Source organism: Podarcis raffonei, chromosome 5, assembly GCF_027172205.1.
Source record: "Podarcis raffonei isolate rPodRaf1 chromosome 5, rPodRaf1.pri, whole genome shotgun sequence".
In the NCBI taxonomy this organism is placed as follows: Eukaryota; Metazoa; Chordata; class Lepidosauria; order Squamata; family Lacertidae; genus Podarcis; species Podarcis raffonei.
The window spans coordinates 36,372,012-36,387,615 of NC_070606.1; the positions used below are offsets into that span (position 1 = coordinate 36,372,012).

At 42.1% G+C, this 15,604-nt stretch overlaps 1 protein-coding gene across 2 annotated transcripts in view; it reads left to right on the plus strand.

Moving 5' to 3' along the window:
* MINPP1 (multiple inositol-polyphosphate phosphatase 1) overlaps positions 1 to 14,004 on the plus strand; it is a 29,125-nt gene extending 15,121 nt beyond the window's left edge. Inside the window, exon 5 of one of the 2 annotated variants that reach the window (XM_053388626.1) lies at positions 13,692 to 14,004. In XM_053388626.1, coding sequence (XP_053244601.1) covers positions 13,692 to 13,989 — 298 coding nt within the window. In that variant the 3' untranslated portion in view covers positions 13,990 to 14,004. Of the gene's footprint in view, positions 1 to 3,676; positions 6,093 to 13,691 lie in introns of those variants that run through there. The other variant, XM_053388625.1, reaches the window with a different exon arrangement.
* The last annotated feature ends 1,600 nt before the right edge of the window (positions 14,005 to 15,604 follow it).

The window sequence follows — 15,604 nt, forward strand, 5'->3', positions numbered from 1 at the left end:
GTGTCAGGCAGGTTGGTGTGGCTTGGAGAAAATGGTCTCATAGACCAATCTGGAACCCATGCTGGGCCTGACTAGACTTGTAGGCCGGAGGTTACCCATCTCTGCTGTAGAGTCTAGACTGGGACTGGTGGTATTTGAAGTCCAAAACATCTGAAGCAGGCTTCTTCAAACTCAGCCCTCCAGATGTTTTGAGATTACAATTCCCATCATCCCTGACCACTGGTCCTGCTAGCCAGGTATCATGGGAGTTGTAGGCCAAAAACATCTGGAGGGCCGAGGTTGAGGAAGCCTGATCTGGAGAGTGCCAGATTGACCAAGGCCGATCCAGCCCTGTATTATGTATTGTGACTTGCAGCAGCTCACTCAATAGCGAGGGATAGGTTTTAGGGTTTCTGAACACATCTTGACAGCTTGGTGGCGAGGTATTCTGTGTGCTGAATTGACTTTGGAGTACCCACTTCCGATTCTTTGAAACAGAAATAAAACTTTAAAATGCCAGCATGTAAATTCAGATTTGATTGTTTTCTGATATCTCTTTACTGAATGGGTTTGTACGTTACTCCCAAACTCTTATTACACAAGCTAAAGAATTTTGGATGTTGTTGTTGTTGTTTAGTCGTTTAGTCGTGTCCGACTCTTCTGACCCCATGGACCAGAGCACGCCAGGCACTCCTGTCTTCCACTGCCTCCCACAGTTTGGTCAGAAGAGAATTTTGGATACAGTGGACTATCTCATTAGGCATTAAACTCCTGAGTTCATGCTTGAGAGAAACGCCTTCTTTCTAAACCAGTCAGACACTGCCTTCATTTGTGGGTGAGGCTTCTAAGCTGGCAGCCAACAGATGAAAATGCCAAGCATCACCTTTTGCCTAAAGAAAAAGAACAAAGATCTGTTTGCTGTGATAGTTTACTAAACAGAAAGCAATTTGTGCTTTCAGATGTCAGATGTTGGCAGAAACATTTCTGCTCCCAGAATTTTGATACTGATTTCTGATCAGTGTTCAAAAATGTGTGGTAGCACATTGGTACAGCCTTCATTTATTTGAGTTTTATGTTGGAGTTACCTAGCTTATTCTTATGTGCCTTATTAGGCTATGTATCACCTGCCAACCTAGCAGTTCGAAAGCACGTCAAAGTGATAAATAGGTACCGCTCCGGCGGGAAGGTAAACGGCGTTTCCGTGTGCTGCTCTGGTTCGCCAGAAGCGGCTTAGTCATGCTGGCCACATGACCCGGAAGCTGTACGCCAGCTCCCTCGGCCAATAAAGCGAAATGAGCGCTGCAACCCCAGAGTCGGCCACGACTGGACCTAATGGTCAGGGGTCCCTTTACCTTTAGGCTATGCATCAGAGAAACCTGAGTGTAAGAAGCATGTACTGAGAAGCACTAGCCACGTGGCAAAAGACTATAGGAAGCAATGACTTTGGTAAAGGAGGCATCTCATGAAACAGCTAAAATGTTCATCCTGACCAAAGACTAAATTCACTTGTGTTGGTTTTCTTAATAAAATAAAATAAAATAAATAAAAGAAAGAAAGAAGGAAATTTGGTATTTGTCACTTGCATTGGGTCAGTAATTGTGGGAAAGGGAATATTGTATACCTTCATTTCCTTATGTAAAAACAGTTTTTAGTCTGACTTCTTGGGCTTGCTAAATCACAGTATGGTGGGGAATTTCTTCTGTACTACCCCACCATAAGCACAAAAATATGTATATGAATTCTTGGAGAAATGAGTAATCCATCTTATTTCCTTAAAGCTTGCGACCGGTTATAAAGAACTGAGGATATAACATAACTTATGCAGTACTTTATTATGTCAAAATGTCATTTTTAAACTTCAGAAACAGGATACTTCAAAGCACTCTTCTCTAAATGGGACAGGTCAAACAAGTAGTTGCATTTTATTTCCTTTTTGATGTTACAGGTTAACTTAAAGTACGAAGAACTTTCCTCGGTTGAATTAAAAACTGTATTTTAGCTTTGGCTTGTTGCTTGGCCTTCGTATGCTTGTCATAGCTGCTGCTAATAATTCTAAGACTTGAAAGTTTTTACATTTAATTGTGATGAAAACCTGGATTTATGAACTGGGCTTTGTTTATTCCACTCACAAAACACAACATATGTAAAGCATGGTGTCCCCTAATGCAAATTATAGTTACACCTGTATGTTCCTTTATATAGATTATGTTACAAGCTTCTAAAGGTAGGGACAGCGTAATGTGATAAGTATCATATAAAGCTTATTACTGAGAAGCTTGGTTTAGCTGGAACTCTAAACATACTTGATGCGGGGGACAACAACCTCAAAGCAGTTTACAAAAAGTTAAAACAGAGAAAAATCTACAACCTTACTTCAAAGCATACAAAGAATAAAAATACTGGGGTTGACATTCTGCTTTACTATAACATGAGCACATGGAATCATGAGTAACATGGGATCTCGGACCTTTAAATTTTCTAATAAATTTATTAACTATAAATAGTAGCGTTGATAATAGTTTTGGGGAGAAGAAACTAGACAGCTGCTTTTGCATTACTTTTTTATATTGTACCATCACCGCGGTACATTAGAGTTACATAAGCAACATTGACTCGGTAGGAACTTACAATCTGAAATGAAACAGGCATTTGGTCAGTTGACTGTCAAGGTGGAGGAGTGGAGCTCATGGGCAGAGATAAAATGAGAAATAGGAGTCAAAATATAGGTTTAGCAGGGGCAAAGAGAGTTCTTGAAGGCCAGGCTTTCTATTGACTATAGAAGATCATGGGAAGTCAGGGAAGGAAACAAATGATGTGGTCAGATCAGTGAGAAATGAGAATAATTTTGGTTTTGGTTTCTCGATAGATGGGAGAGGACTAAGATGTGAAAGAGGAAGAGGCCAGAGGGCTTACATGAACCAGAGTTGTAGCCACGAGGACAGAGAGGAACGGTTGGCTTTTTAGTATGTAGTACAGGGAGAAAGGTCCATAACATGGCCGTTCTAAACAGGTGGGTAGCAGTGGACAGAAACTAATCCAAGATAAGCTGTGACACTGTGCCTGGACAATAGGATGAATGAAGTAGTCGCCATTCATGTGCAAAAAAAATCACTACAGAGTGAGCGCATCATCTGTAGATGAGTTGCGAGTTGCACATTCTCTGCTTTGCCATTCATTCTCTTTAGAGAATTGCTCTCTTCCACTGCACCCCAATATCCACATGATCTCAGCAGGTCATCTCTAACCTGGAATGAGATTGAACTCTGTAATCTTCTAGTTCGTTTCTTTAAAATAACATATTATTATTATTATTATTTTATTTTAAAAATGATTTCTTGACCAAGTGTTCTTTAGCAGTCAAATGCCATTCCTACGGTTCAGACCACCAAAAGTAAAACAACTCTTTTACAGTAGCATAGTTTGCTAATTCTTGTAACCATACAGTAGTTGTGCCTCACTGCTTGGGACTCCACTACATTAGTCAAAAAACAGCGTTTTGAATGCGTTATAAACATGCAACACCAGATGGTGCTGGAGAATAATAAAAAAATATGTGATTTTTCCATAGCATTTCTTTTTCTTTTGTTATAACGATTTGATTTCTGACTTATTTATAGCGTGTGTTTTTCCGAATGTGTAGATCCACCCTTAGATTCATCTGACTAACCATCTTTTGCTTGGCTTTTAAACTTTCTAGTTCGAAGCCTATTTCCTCTCCCGTGATCCTCCAGTTTGGACATGCAGAAACCCTTCAACCTCTCCTTGCTCTCATGGGCTACTTCAAAGACGAAGAGCCTCTTAAAGCTAACAACTACCACAGGCAGATGCATCGGAAATTTCGTAGTGGCCGCATCGTCCCTTATGCCGCAAACCTGTTGTTTGTGCTTTATCACTGTGATCAAGCCACAAGTCCAAAGGAAGAGTACAAGATCCAGATACTGCTCAACGAGAAGCTGCTGCAATTTCCACACACGGGAGAAACAGTTGCTTTGTACACCGACCTGAAAAACCACTATAATGAAGCCCTCCAAAATTGTCACTTTTCCGAAGTGTGCGACATGCCAAAAAATACTACTGAAGGTGATCTGTATATAAAGGGGACAAAGTAGAGGAAGCGTTTTTGTGTGTGGAAGTGTTTGATAAAATGTAGCTCTTTTGCTCTTGCTACTTTTTAGGAAGATGTACCATTACACTTTAAAAAAACAACTTCATAAACTGGTTTCTGAAATTCAAAAACAAAATTACAAAAACAAAGATATAGGACATCTCAAAACATTCAGATAAACTTCTGAAGCTGTTTCTGGAAAAAAGCTGCCTTTTCTAGGATCAAGAATGATCTAGGTGTAACCACATGGTATTTGGCATGCAGTTTACTTCATAGCTATGCCAGTTATTTAATGTGAATAGTTTGGAAGTTATTGTGGATCTCAATTGCTGCTTCACTGGAATATTCACTTGTGAATACAGCCTATTATGTACAAACATCTCCTAAGTACAAACATCTCTTATATAAGATTCCAGGTGGTTTTCATGGTTATGTTTTACAAAAATAATTGGTTTTTGCCAAGTATTTTGGAGACCTTGCATAAAAGGTTGCATCTAGTTAAGTTATACTAAAATAGTCCACTGAAATAATGGACTTTACTAATTACTGATTTTAGTGGGTCTGCTCTGAATATGACCTAATTGCGCACAACCCCCAAATTGTAAATCAATAGGAGAATACCAGTGCTGCTTAATCTATTTTCATAATTCAGTCTTTTTTGTGTTTTGTTTTGGTAGCTTTCGCCCAGCAATAATGTGGTTCTGTGGCTGCAAAAAGAGGGGTGGTACATTTGCCAATTGGGCAGATGCCAATCTGTGATGGGCATTTAGGTATTCCATAATAATAACATTGAAGAGAAGGGGGTCACTGCTTTGAGTTCAGTTTCAAAAAGAACAAAATTACTCAGCCAGAGAGAGCACAGTCGTACCTTGGAAGTCAAACGGAATCCATTCTGGGAATCTGTTTGACTTCCAAAATATTTGGAAGCCAAAACATGGCTTTTGATTGGCTGCAGGAAGCTCCTGCAGCCAATCAGAAGCCCCGTCAGAAGTCCGGCTTCCAAAAATAGTTTGCAAACCGGAATAGTCACTTCTGGGTTTGCGGCGTTCGGGAGGCAAAACATTCAAGAACTTATCTGTTCAGAAACTAAGGTACGACTGTAGTTCATAGTGCACATTTTAAAGAGGAAATCCATGATGCTTTAATATGGTTCCCCCTTTAAATCCATTCTTGGGGGTGGTTTCCATATGTAAACTGTAAAGAGACTGCTTTTCCCAACTAAATATATTCAATCATGCATTGAAGCAGGAATTAGGTTTTTCAGAATTGAAAATAGTATTATCACCTCAGTCTTGGCTTTTTTTGGTCTGTTTCTCTATAGCTTTTTTTCATTCCTATGAACCATTCCTTGAAACCGGAGTGTTGTTTTTTTAGTGGGGCACTATCTTGGATACAGTATTGCTAAACACTTTGAAGATTTTGGTTTTGGTTTTTACCAAGAGTTGCTACTAAAAAAAACCATGCTTTTAAGAAAAATAATAAAGAACAAATATCCATAAAAGGGACTGCATCATGGTTATACAGTGTGCAGCGTATCTCTGTGTTAAATTGCTGGTCTATAACGTGAGATGCCATACACCACCATTTTGAAGGGAGCTCTTTCTAAAGAGAAGGTTATACTGACAATTTTGGGGGGTGGGGTAGGGAGGGGAGGTTCTTGATTGGGAGTGTCAGGTGAACAAACCTGTAAGGATAGGTCTGTTGACACTGTAGTCCCGTCTATCTAATTCCACAGGATAAACGAAATGTAGCATATCGCATGATAAAGCTGCTTTCATACTGGATGAATATAAGTATTTGTGAGCAATGTGGTTGCTAAGGTGTGTGCTTACAGTGGAGCCTTTTGTGTGCCTATAATTCAGTTTATGGTTTCAAACTTCTCCTGCATATCATATAATGGTTTGGTTGCTGTATAACAAAAGAAGGAAAACTTCACGATAGTACAAGCTGTTTAAACACCTCAAATGTTGTCAGATAGCTATCACGCCATTCCAAAAAAAAAAAGTAATTATTGGACTGATTTGTCTCATTTGTTAAATGCAGGATAGATGTTTAGGCTTAAGGCACAAAATGCACCATACAGACCTAAAATGTGGGGAGTAGTCATTTCAAGTGGAAGAAGAGCAAATGAGAGAGGCTAGTGAACTTTTCTCAGCCAGCTGCTTTTTCCCCCCTGACTGGGCTTGGAGACAGGAAATGAGCTCAGTTTCGGGAAGGTGTTGTGGTGACAGGGCTGGGAAAGGGTTTAGCACCTCCCATTGCAGCCTCTTCCTCTCTGCTTGAAGTTGTATTCTATACATATATACCTGTATGTGCACACACATATACACGCACAATTTTATACCTGTTCAACAACCCATGTCCTAAGATAAGAATCAACAGAAAGTGATGAGTCATCAAAAGGAAGTGATGAGTCATAGAACAGGGCTATGTAGATAAAAGGTGGAATAATGAAGAGATGCAAAAAATGCATGCAATTCCCAATGAATAACTCTACCAACTAGAGGCATCATGCAGCTTTCCTTTCTACTTGTGGCAGGGCAGGGAGATGGAAGAACTATATACCATATTTTTCACTCTATAAGATGCACCAGACCACAAGACACACCTAGTTTTTGGAGGAGGAAAATAAGAAAAAAAATATTCTGAATCTCAGAAGCCAGAACAGCAAGAGGGATCGCTGCGCAGTGAAAGCAGCGATCCCTCTTGCTGTTCTGGCTTCTGGGATAGCTGCGAAGCCTGCATTCACTCCATAAGATGCACACACATTTCCCCTTACTTTTTAGGAGGGAAAAAGTGAGTCTTATAGAGCAAAAAATATAGTATTTCATTACTTGAAAACTAGGGTGAAAGAATGGCACCCCTTTCTGTACGTTAAATAAAACAATTTAATTATTGTTCTGCACTTTCAGGTTGGCAGTCAGCCTGACCTACCTCTCAGGGTCGTTTTGTGGGGATTATATGAGGGGGGGGAAAACTATTTATGCTACTTTACGCTCCTTGGAGAATAAAGCTAAAGTATATAAACAATAATACTAAGGTAGCTCCATTCACTGCGGTGGGGCCAGCAAGTTTGCTATTTGAAGAAATAATGATGACTCGTACCTGATGCCCTACTTAAATGTGGTATGAGGTTATGGTAGCACACCTGCTTTCTAAATTGCCACTCCTAAGCGCTTGTTAAAATAGTGATTTGAGCGGCTACTTTTAAAGCATTGAAGATAAAACAGGGACATGATTTGTAATCAATTAAAAATGTTTGCAGAAGGTGGGGAAATGTGTTTTAGTGCAGGAACAGGCTTTGGCTTCTGTAATTTACAAAGTGGGTCAAATGCTTCTGTGCTTGAGCTTTAAGCTGGCAGCCCTTGGGTCTTTCATTCAGCTGTTCATTGGTAGTCCTAGCATGGGTCATAACACTTAAGATATCTCCATATTTTAAGACTACAGTGGTACCTCGGAAGTTGAACAGAATCCGTTTGACTTCCAAAATGTTTGGAAACCAAGGCATGGGTTCCTATTGGCTGCAGGAAGCAGCACTGGATGTTTGGGTTCCAAAGAACATTTGTGAATTGGATCACTCCCGGGTTTGCGGTGCTTGGGAGCCAAAACGTTCAAGTTGCAAGGCGTTCATCAACCAAGGTACGACTGTATAATGTTAAATGTAGTCAAATGTCTAGGAAAATGCAGTTTCATGTTTACAGAGCAGCTGCCCCAAAATAGTTACTACCTACAAAGTAACAATTGCATTGTATTTGCCTTATGTAAGCTTTTTCTTTTTCTTCTTGGCAGCAATCCATTAGTCCTCAACAACTTTCAATGAAGTGATGACAAGTGGATTAAAAAGTATTGTTTACATTGCTTCAAAGTAATTAAAACTCCCTGCAACTAAGCTTTTTTTTTTTATAAGGTAAAACTGTCTTCTTGAATGGTTACACAATTTACCCTTATGAGTTTTCTACCTTCCTGCTGATCAGGAAGCTGACACAGCAGAATTGACAACATGGATCATTTGTTAGAGCAGGGATGGAGGAGGGAGAGAGAGAGACAGAAAAAGGTTCACTTAAATTGTTCTGTGTACAGTCCGAACCCAATAATGGTAATACACTGCAATGCACAGTTTGGGATACAGAGAAATAAGAGCATAGAGAAATTATGCAGACAGATGGAGGTGCTGAGAGTCACATTGATGGCTCACTGGAGAGAAATTTCCTTCTCACAAGGCAGTCAGTTTGTACACACATGCAAAAATATCTTAGCACTCCATCGCCCTCCACAAACACCCTTCTTAAGAAACAAAATAACAAAATGGATTTTTTTAGTGGCTCCCTAATTGTGGCTCCATCCCTGTTCTAGAAAAATTTTCTGCGTTTTCAACCATAGGATGAATTCTGGCATCATGCAAATATTTTGGTGAGTCATAACGTGGGTAAATTTATTACAAATTCTATAAAGAAATCTACTTGCACTTATACTACCTTGTCATGAGGAAACAATGCAATGCTTGCTCACATAAACGTTCTCTGCTGCTCGCTTTCATTTGCTGTTCGCATATCGCAGCATCTGTAAATGAATCTAATTTCTCATTTGGGGTAGCTAGTGCCGGTACTTGGAATACGATTTGCCTAATAGACAAGCTGTATGATCTTTGGGTGTACTTCCCAATCTTTGACTAAAAGCAAGGCAAACAGTTGCCTGACTTCTTGAAGTCTTAGACTACTGCCTTAGACTGCAGCAGCAATCTGTATGTTTAAAAATGCAAGAGTAAACATGTTGATGCAAAGCCAGTCCTCCTCATCTCCATAGGCCTTGCATGCATGCTTAGACTTAGAGGACCTGAGTGACACGTAACCTTTTGAAACAGGCAATACTGATTATTTGCATGTTGTGGCAAAGATATTTCTAATCAGGCAAATGGAGGGAAAGGGAAGTAGAGGGCTGTCTAGCTGCAGCAGCAACAAAGGTATTTAAGCCTGTATAACCAGCTTTGCAGTCAGTTGGGTTTTTTGCTTGTTTGTTCTTTGCGGCTCTTAGGAGGGAAGAGGTGTGGGTTTGTTTCCGTAGTGAAAAGCCACAGCTTCTCCATGGAAAGCTTTATGACTCCTTTTTCAGCCTCTCTTCACCACACCCTCCCTTGCATTGATGAAGCAGTCCCAAGTGAAGGTGGAATAATGCACACACATAAAAGCAAGTTGCATACGTGTTAATACATCACGTGGACAGAGGCTTTAGCGCACACAGCGTTATAGATTTTAGGACCTTCCTAAAACATGAATTACTAGCAGGCTTGTGTCTGGCATTGCTTGGAAGTCCTAAGAAAAAAAGAAAAATCAGTACAATTTTGAAAGGGTTCAGTCCACCATCTTGATTCAACATGGAATCCAATTGTATCTTAAGAGGTGTCCAAGTGCACAGTGGACCAATGAACAATTTCCCAGAATAGATACTAGATATAGCTGAATTTAGGGACGCGGGTGGCGCTGTGGGTTAAACCACAGAGCCTAGGACTTGCCGATCAGAAGGTCAGCAGTTCGAATCCCCGTGACGGGGTGAGCTCCCGTTGCTTGGTCGCTGCTCCTACCAACCTAGCAGTTCGAAAGCATGTCAAAGTGCAAGTAGATAAATAGGTAAACGGCGTTTCCGTGCGCTGCTCTGGTTCGCCAGAAGCGGCTTAGTCATGCTAGCCACATGACCCGGAAGCTGTGCGCCGGCTACCCTGGCCGATAAAGCGAGATGAGCGCCGCAACCCCAGAGTCGGTCACGACTGGACCTAATGGTCAGGGGTCCCTTTACCTATAGCTGAATTAAAAGCTTTGAATTGATCTTACTCCCATCTTCTTGGAGTAGAGGTCCCCTAATACCTATATACACAATGTTTTTACCAGCAATAACAACAAAAGAGAGAACAGGGCGATAGTATCTCTTCCATATGACAGTCTTCTGTGAATGGTATAGTATGCTTATGCATATAAATCATTGTGGGAAGTCACGTTTCTTATCATCATCTGAGCATTTGGGATTGGTTTCTATCTGTCTCAATAGACAATGGAGTGTGCCTCCAGGGGTGAAGTCAAACTGGTGCGTTAGCAGCTCTGAAGTGATCTCTCCAGGGCGCAAGCCTGGGCATTGTGTATGGAGGTCCTGGGCTGTCCAGATGACAAGACCCCACCTCTTGGCCTCACTGATGTGGCCCAAAGGAAAGCAGAGCAATGTGTTGGGAACCAGCTTGGCTACAGGAGTTGCTGGAAGGAAGCATTCAAGGCGCCATCCAACCATCTTAGGGACTCTGGATTTGTGTAGGGTTTACTCCTTAGCCATTTCTTCTCCCACAGATATCCCACTAGGCTAGCGGAGGTTTAGGATCAGAGTTTTCCTTCTCTTAGCTACCTACAGAGGTGGTTGAACCCCACCTGCCACTCACTCCCCTCTACAATACAGCAATCATCTTCCTGACCAGTGGACCCACTATTGGTTTTGTCCGCTCAAGCTGTTGGAGACTGTCTTCACATGCAGGGGAAGTCCCAGACTCACTGAGGGTTTGAGACCCACTGGCTATCCTCACCTGGTTTAGTCGGCCAGGTGAAGCTCTTCCCCGGGTGTGGCTACTGTCCTATGCTAACAGCTTCTAAGAGCCACAGGTGAGAGCTGAGTGCAGAGTCGGGACCAAGGGGGGACAAACCCCAGAAAGAGCACATCATGTCCACTACCAGAAGTACTACTCCACTCCTAGCACCCCATGCATCCCATCATCTGAACAACTGGCTGTGAATTTCAACATCACCGGTGCTTGGAAAGTAGTTCATGCAGAACTAATAGTATGATGATTTCATTTTTTGTAGTCACGTAAAGACATAGCTTTCCTAATGATTGGGCTCAAATGTGCGTGCCAGTAACTCATGATGACTTGGCAACTTATGTTTCCCTGTAAATATTGAGTAATTCTTTCAGCAGTCCTTCTCTCCAATTCCTGACTTTCTTTTAGCAGCTGAATGATGCTAAAATCACTCAAAATGCATCACAGGAAGTATAGCTTGCAGCGGGCATCTTCTTATCCTTGTTATATGTCACAGATGAGAATAGAGACACATACATGTTTGTGTGTGTGTGTGTGTGTGTGTGTGTGTGTATTGCTTCTCTTCTCGCCCCTCCAATGCTAGACCATTCCCTTCCATATACCGTAGTTGGAGATTCTCTTTCACCTGCTTGACAGTAACCTGACTATAGCTGTTTGCTTTATAAAAAAAAAGGAAAGCACAATATCACAATCGTTTCAGCTGTTCTTCCTATATAACAGATGCAGGTCACACACCCCCATAAACATTTATTCTGTGTATATAGACATTTATTGAGGGGATGAGGTAGAAGGGCATGACACTCACATATGCATTTATTTGCATGCACACTGAAGTCAGATTGCAACACACACACATACACCCTCTAAACTGTAACTTCTAGAGCAGAGCTGAGGGGCATTTTCAGCCCAAGGGCTGCATTCTCAGCTGGTAGAGCATGAGAGTCAAGGTCAAGGGTTCGAGCCCCATGTTGGGCCAAAGATTCCTAAATTGTAGGGGGTTGCGCTTGATGACCCTTCCAACTCTACAATTCTATAAAACCTTCTGAAGGTTGCAGGCCAGTGTTGGGCAGGGCCAGGAGCAAAAGTAGGTGGAGCGAGATATGCTAATCTTACCTCCCTGCAGTGGCCTAATGGCTACACAAACTCACACTTCCCTCAGAGGCATTATTAGAGCTCAAGGACACATTTTAGTCAGACGAAAGCACTGATGGTTGCGTTCAGGAGACAGTTCAGAGGGCTAGGTAGAAGGACCTGAAGGACCTTTCAGCTCTTGTGCCTGAGGTTCTCCAACCCTGAGAGAAAATCCAGTGGAAAGGGTTGAAACCTAACAAGTTCTTGGGCAGCCTTCCCCAACCTTAGGGTGCTTTTGGACTCCTGTCATCTCAGACCATTGGTCATGGTGGCTGAGGGTGGTCATACTTCAACAACATCTGGGGACCCAAGGTTGTAGGACATGGGTGCAGTGCAGACAAGTTATTTTTTTAAAGGCATTGTCATCTACCAATGGTAGCTGTTACCATGGTGTTGTTCCAGTGTGACAGGCAATGTGCCTGATCCAGCACTTCTACCAGTTACTAGTGCGACGTATGTTGCGTATGCAGTGTATAATTGCATAATTAGAGTGACTTCTACATGAATGGAAGATTTGTCTTCTCTTAACTGTTCACTTTAGACTAATGCATAAAAGGCATATTTTCGAATGATAATGTTCCCTATGTGAGTTTCTGGCTTGTAGTGGGGCAGCTTGTTCCTTTAAGGCGGTGATCCCCCGCCGCACTGAAAACTCCCTTTGTCAACTTTTGGCCTGTTTACTCTCTCTCTCACACACACAAAAATCTAACGCTCTGCAAAGGCTGTTTGTTCTGAACAGCCCCACTGGAATCAAGTGTGTACACACTTAGCTGTAGTTTCCCAGGTAATATAGCGTGGAAGAACCAGCCTCCCAACGCTGGCATTGTTGTGGCTGACCTGACCAGGATAGAGATGGGTCAGTAGTCGGAGAAGGGCTATGTGAATGCCCAGTGGAGCCAATCCAGTATTCACATAGCCCAGTTCTACTCCCATGCAAGAAAGTAGCAGAGGTGGCTCTGGTGTCAAGAGAGTGGCTCCACTCCACAGCTTGTACCGCTATGGCACTGTAGAGCTCTACGTTCTGCTTATCCTCATGCATCTACTAATAATGAGTTCAGGAGGCTCCCGTTTAAAAATGTCCCTTCACAAAGCATTTTGGGTCTATGTTCTAAAAACAATTTCATCTTAGCTGAGCCTCAGATACTGGATTAGAAGGGGGGTGCTTTATTAGTGTGCTCCTACGCGGGTGGTGCTGTGGGTTAAACCACAGAGCCTAGGACTTGCCGGTCAGAAGGTTGGCGGTTCGAATCCCCGCGATGGGGCGAGCTCCCGTTGTTCGGTCCCAGCTCCTGCCCATCTAGCAGTTTGAAAGCACATCAAAGTGCAAGTAGATAAATAGGTACCTCTTTGGCAGGAAGGTAAGTGGCGTTTCCGTGTGCTGCTCTGGTTCGCCAGAAGCGGCTTAGTCATGCTGGCCACATGACCCGGAAGCTGTATGCCGGCTCCCTCGGCCAATAAAGCAAGATGAACCCCAGAGTCGGTCACGACTGGACCTAATGGTCAGGGGTCCCTTTATCTTTACCTTTTACCAAACTATATGCAAAACTGAAATGATTCAGGTCTTCTTAGCTTGATGGTGTCACCCAGAACTTGTTCCCCACAAAAACCATTTCTAAATCACAATAGTTCCTTCTTGCATCACAGTCTCCTCCTCCAGTTTTACTGTCATCCAGTGATTTTTTTTATTTTTAAAGGTGCTGGTACTTCGTACCCTTTGAGTACACCCCCCCCCAAAAAAAGCACTGTGTCATTTTCTGTGATAAACTGCCCATGACCTTCACTTTGTCACTTGGACTCCTCCCTTATATTATTCAGTTCATTCTCCCTTTCAGCCAGTTTTGCCTTGACCTGTCTCCAGGAAAACTCCACACATTGAAGTTACCTCTCCCCCCTCTTTTCTTTTAGATTCCTCATGAAAACACACCTTTTCCAGGAAGTCTATAAAGAAAACACTCACATTACAGTAGCAAGACACATTGCTTCAACTCATCAGTGCATAAAATTAACGTTGCTGTTGCGTTTTAGTTTTTTTGGGGGGGGGTCCTTGTTTGTTTCTTACTGGTGTTGTGTGATCAACCTGCAACCAATAAAACTGCATGAGGTGGGATGCTCCTTAATTAATTGTGTGCACTTTTATGTGGGAGGAAGTGGAACACCTCAGGGTCTACTTCTGAGTAAATGTGCACAGGATCGGTCTGCTTAGTAATAATTAATTTGAAGACTAACACAGCTGTTGGGAAACTAGTAATTCCCATTTCTGAACACTTGCCAGAGGCAAGATTAGTTTCGCATTTGTTTGAAATCCAACACATCTTTGTGTTAGCAAAAGCTTCAAATGCATTCCTCTTTGTTGCTTGAGGTCAATGTGGAGGCAAGAAGGAAGCAAAATGTTCTCAACTACATCATTTTTCAGCTGCTTGGGACCTCTACACAGTAATGCCCCTGCCTTTTTAATCCTTTGGCAAAAGGATTTATTCTGAGGCTGTGTATATGTTACCGCTTACTCTGGCTCCAGAACGCTCCCACCTCTGCTGTTTTGAAGAAGACATTAGCCGCAATGCATAGGTGTTGTGTAGTTTCTTGAGAAATGGCCCCATCTGTTGCTCTTTCACTCTTACCATCTTCCATCCAATTAGCAAATGGAAGCCATGGTTAAACTGAAGTGGTGTGTACATTTCAGGAAGCTGTTGCACATGCAACAGGTGACAGCGCATGCAGATGACAGCTTCGATGAATTGGAATTTGGCACTGGGGAACGAATCAGGTAATGGGCACCAGGTGAAGACATCCACGCCTCCTCTCTAGTGTGAAGAGCAACATAAAAAGTGACTTGAAACGCTCGGGGGGGGGGGGGATAGTGGCAGGAATGACCTCACTGCTTTTTGAGCTGTTGGTGTGTACATAGCCTGAGTTTAGATGTGAGTGGCAAATAGCTGAATCAGCCATTTACACAACTCTGTTCAGAGTCCTGACAAAAAAACAAAACTGTGAGCAAATAACTACCTGCAGAAAATGTACCTTGATCAGGCTGTGAACTTTGTGTGATGTTAGATAACTAGCTTAAGGGCAACTACAAAAAGGGGATAATGGGAATTATCTGATACTGAGCTCCCTCCATTCTCTTTAACTGAATCCTTTCAAATTACCTTGCTGGTTTTGAGTGCTTCTAGGTGAAGATTCCCCCCCCCCCGAAGATCTCAAGCATACTTTATGAACACACCCAATACTTGCCAAGATTAGCAGAGTCAAAATAACTGCCACAATCCAAAAGAGGAATTGCACAGGGCTTGTTGCATAACAGACACACATTCATAGAACTTTTGTACTGCTTCTCCGCCCCTCTCTATTCAGAGAACTTCTTGCCAAACATCTTAGCTGTGTGAAAGCTTGCTGTTTTCTGAGCTTGGTTAACTAGGGGAAAACATTAACACTGATGCAAAATCAAAGCCAAAAGATATACCATATTAACTTTGCAATCCTATGCAATGTTCACACGGCAGCAAGTCTCATTTTGTTGAAAAGGGCTTTCTCCCTAGTTAGTATGTTTATACTGAAGGCTAAGCCAGATAAATTCTAGATATTTTTTCTTCAGCATGTGCTGTGTGAATAATATTTCTTTTTGTTCCACTTCTGCTTAACATGATTCATCTAGAGCACAGAGAAAGAGAGAGGTTAAAGACGGCAATGAAATGTAATCTACCAGCACTGTGCAACCACAACATTTAATTATAATCTGAACAACAGAAAGCCTCATACATTTTTCAAGCAAAGCTAGAACAAACATATGCTAGGAGGCCATATCTTGAAATGGTGTGGGT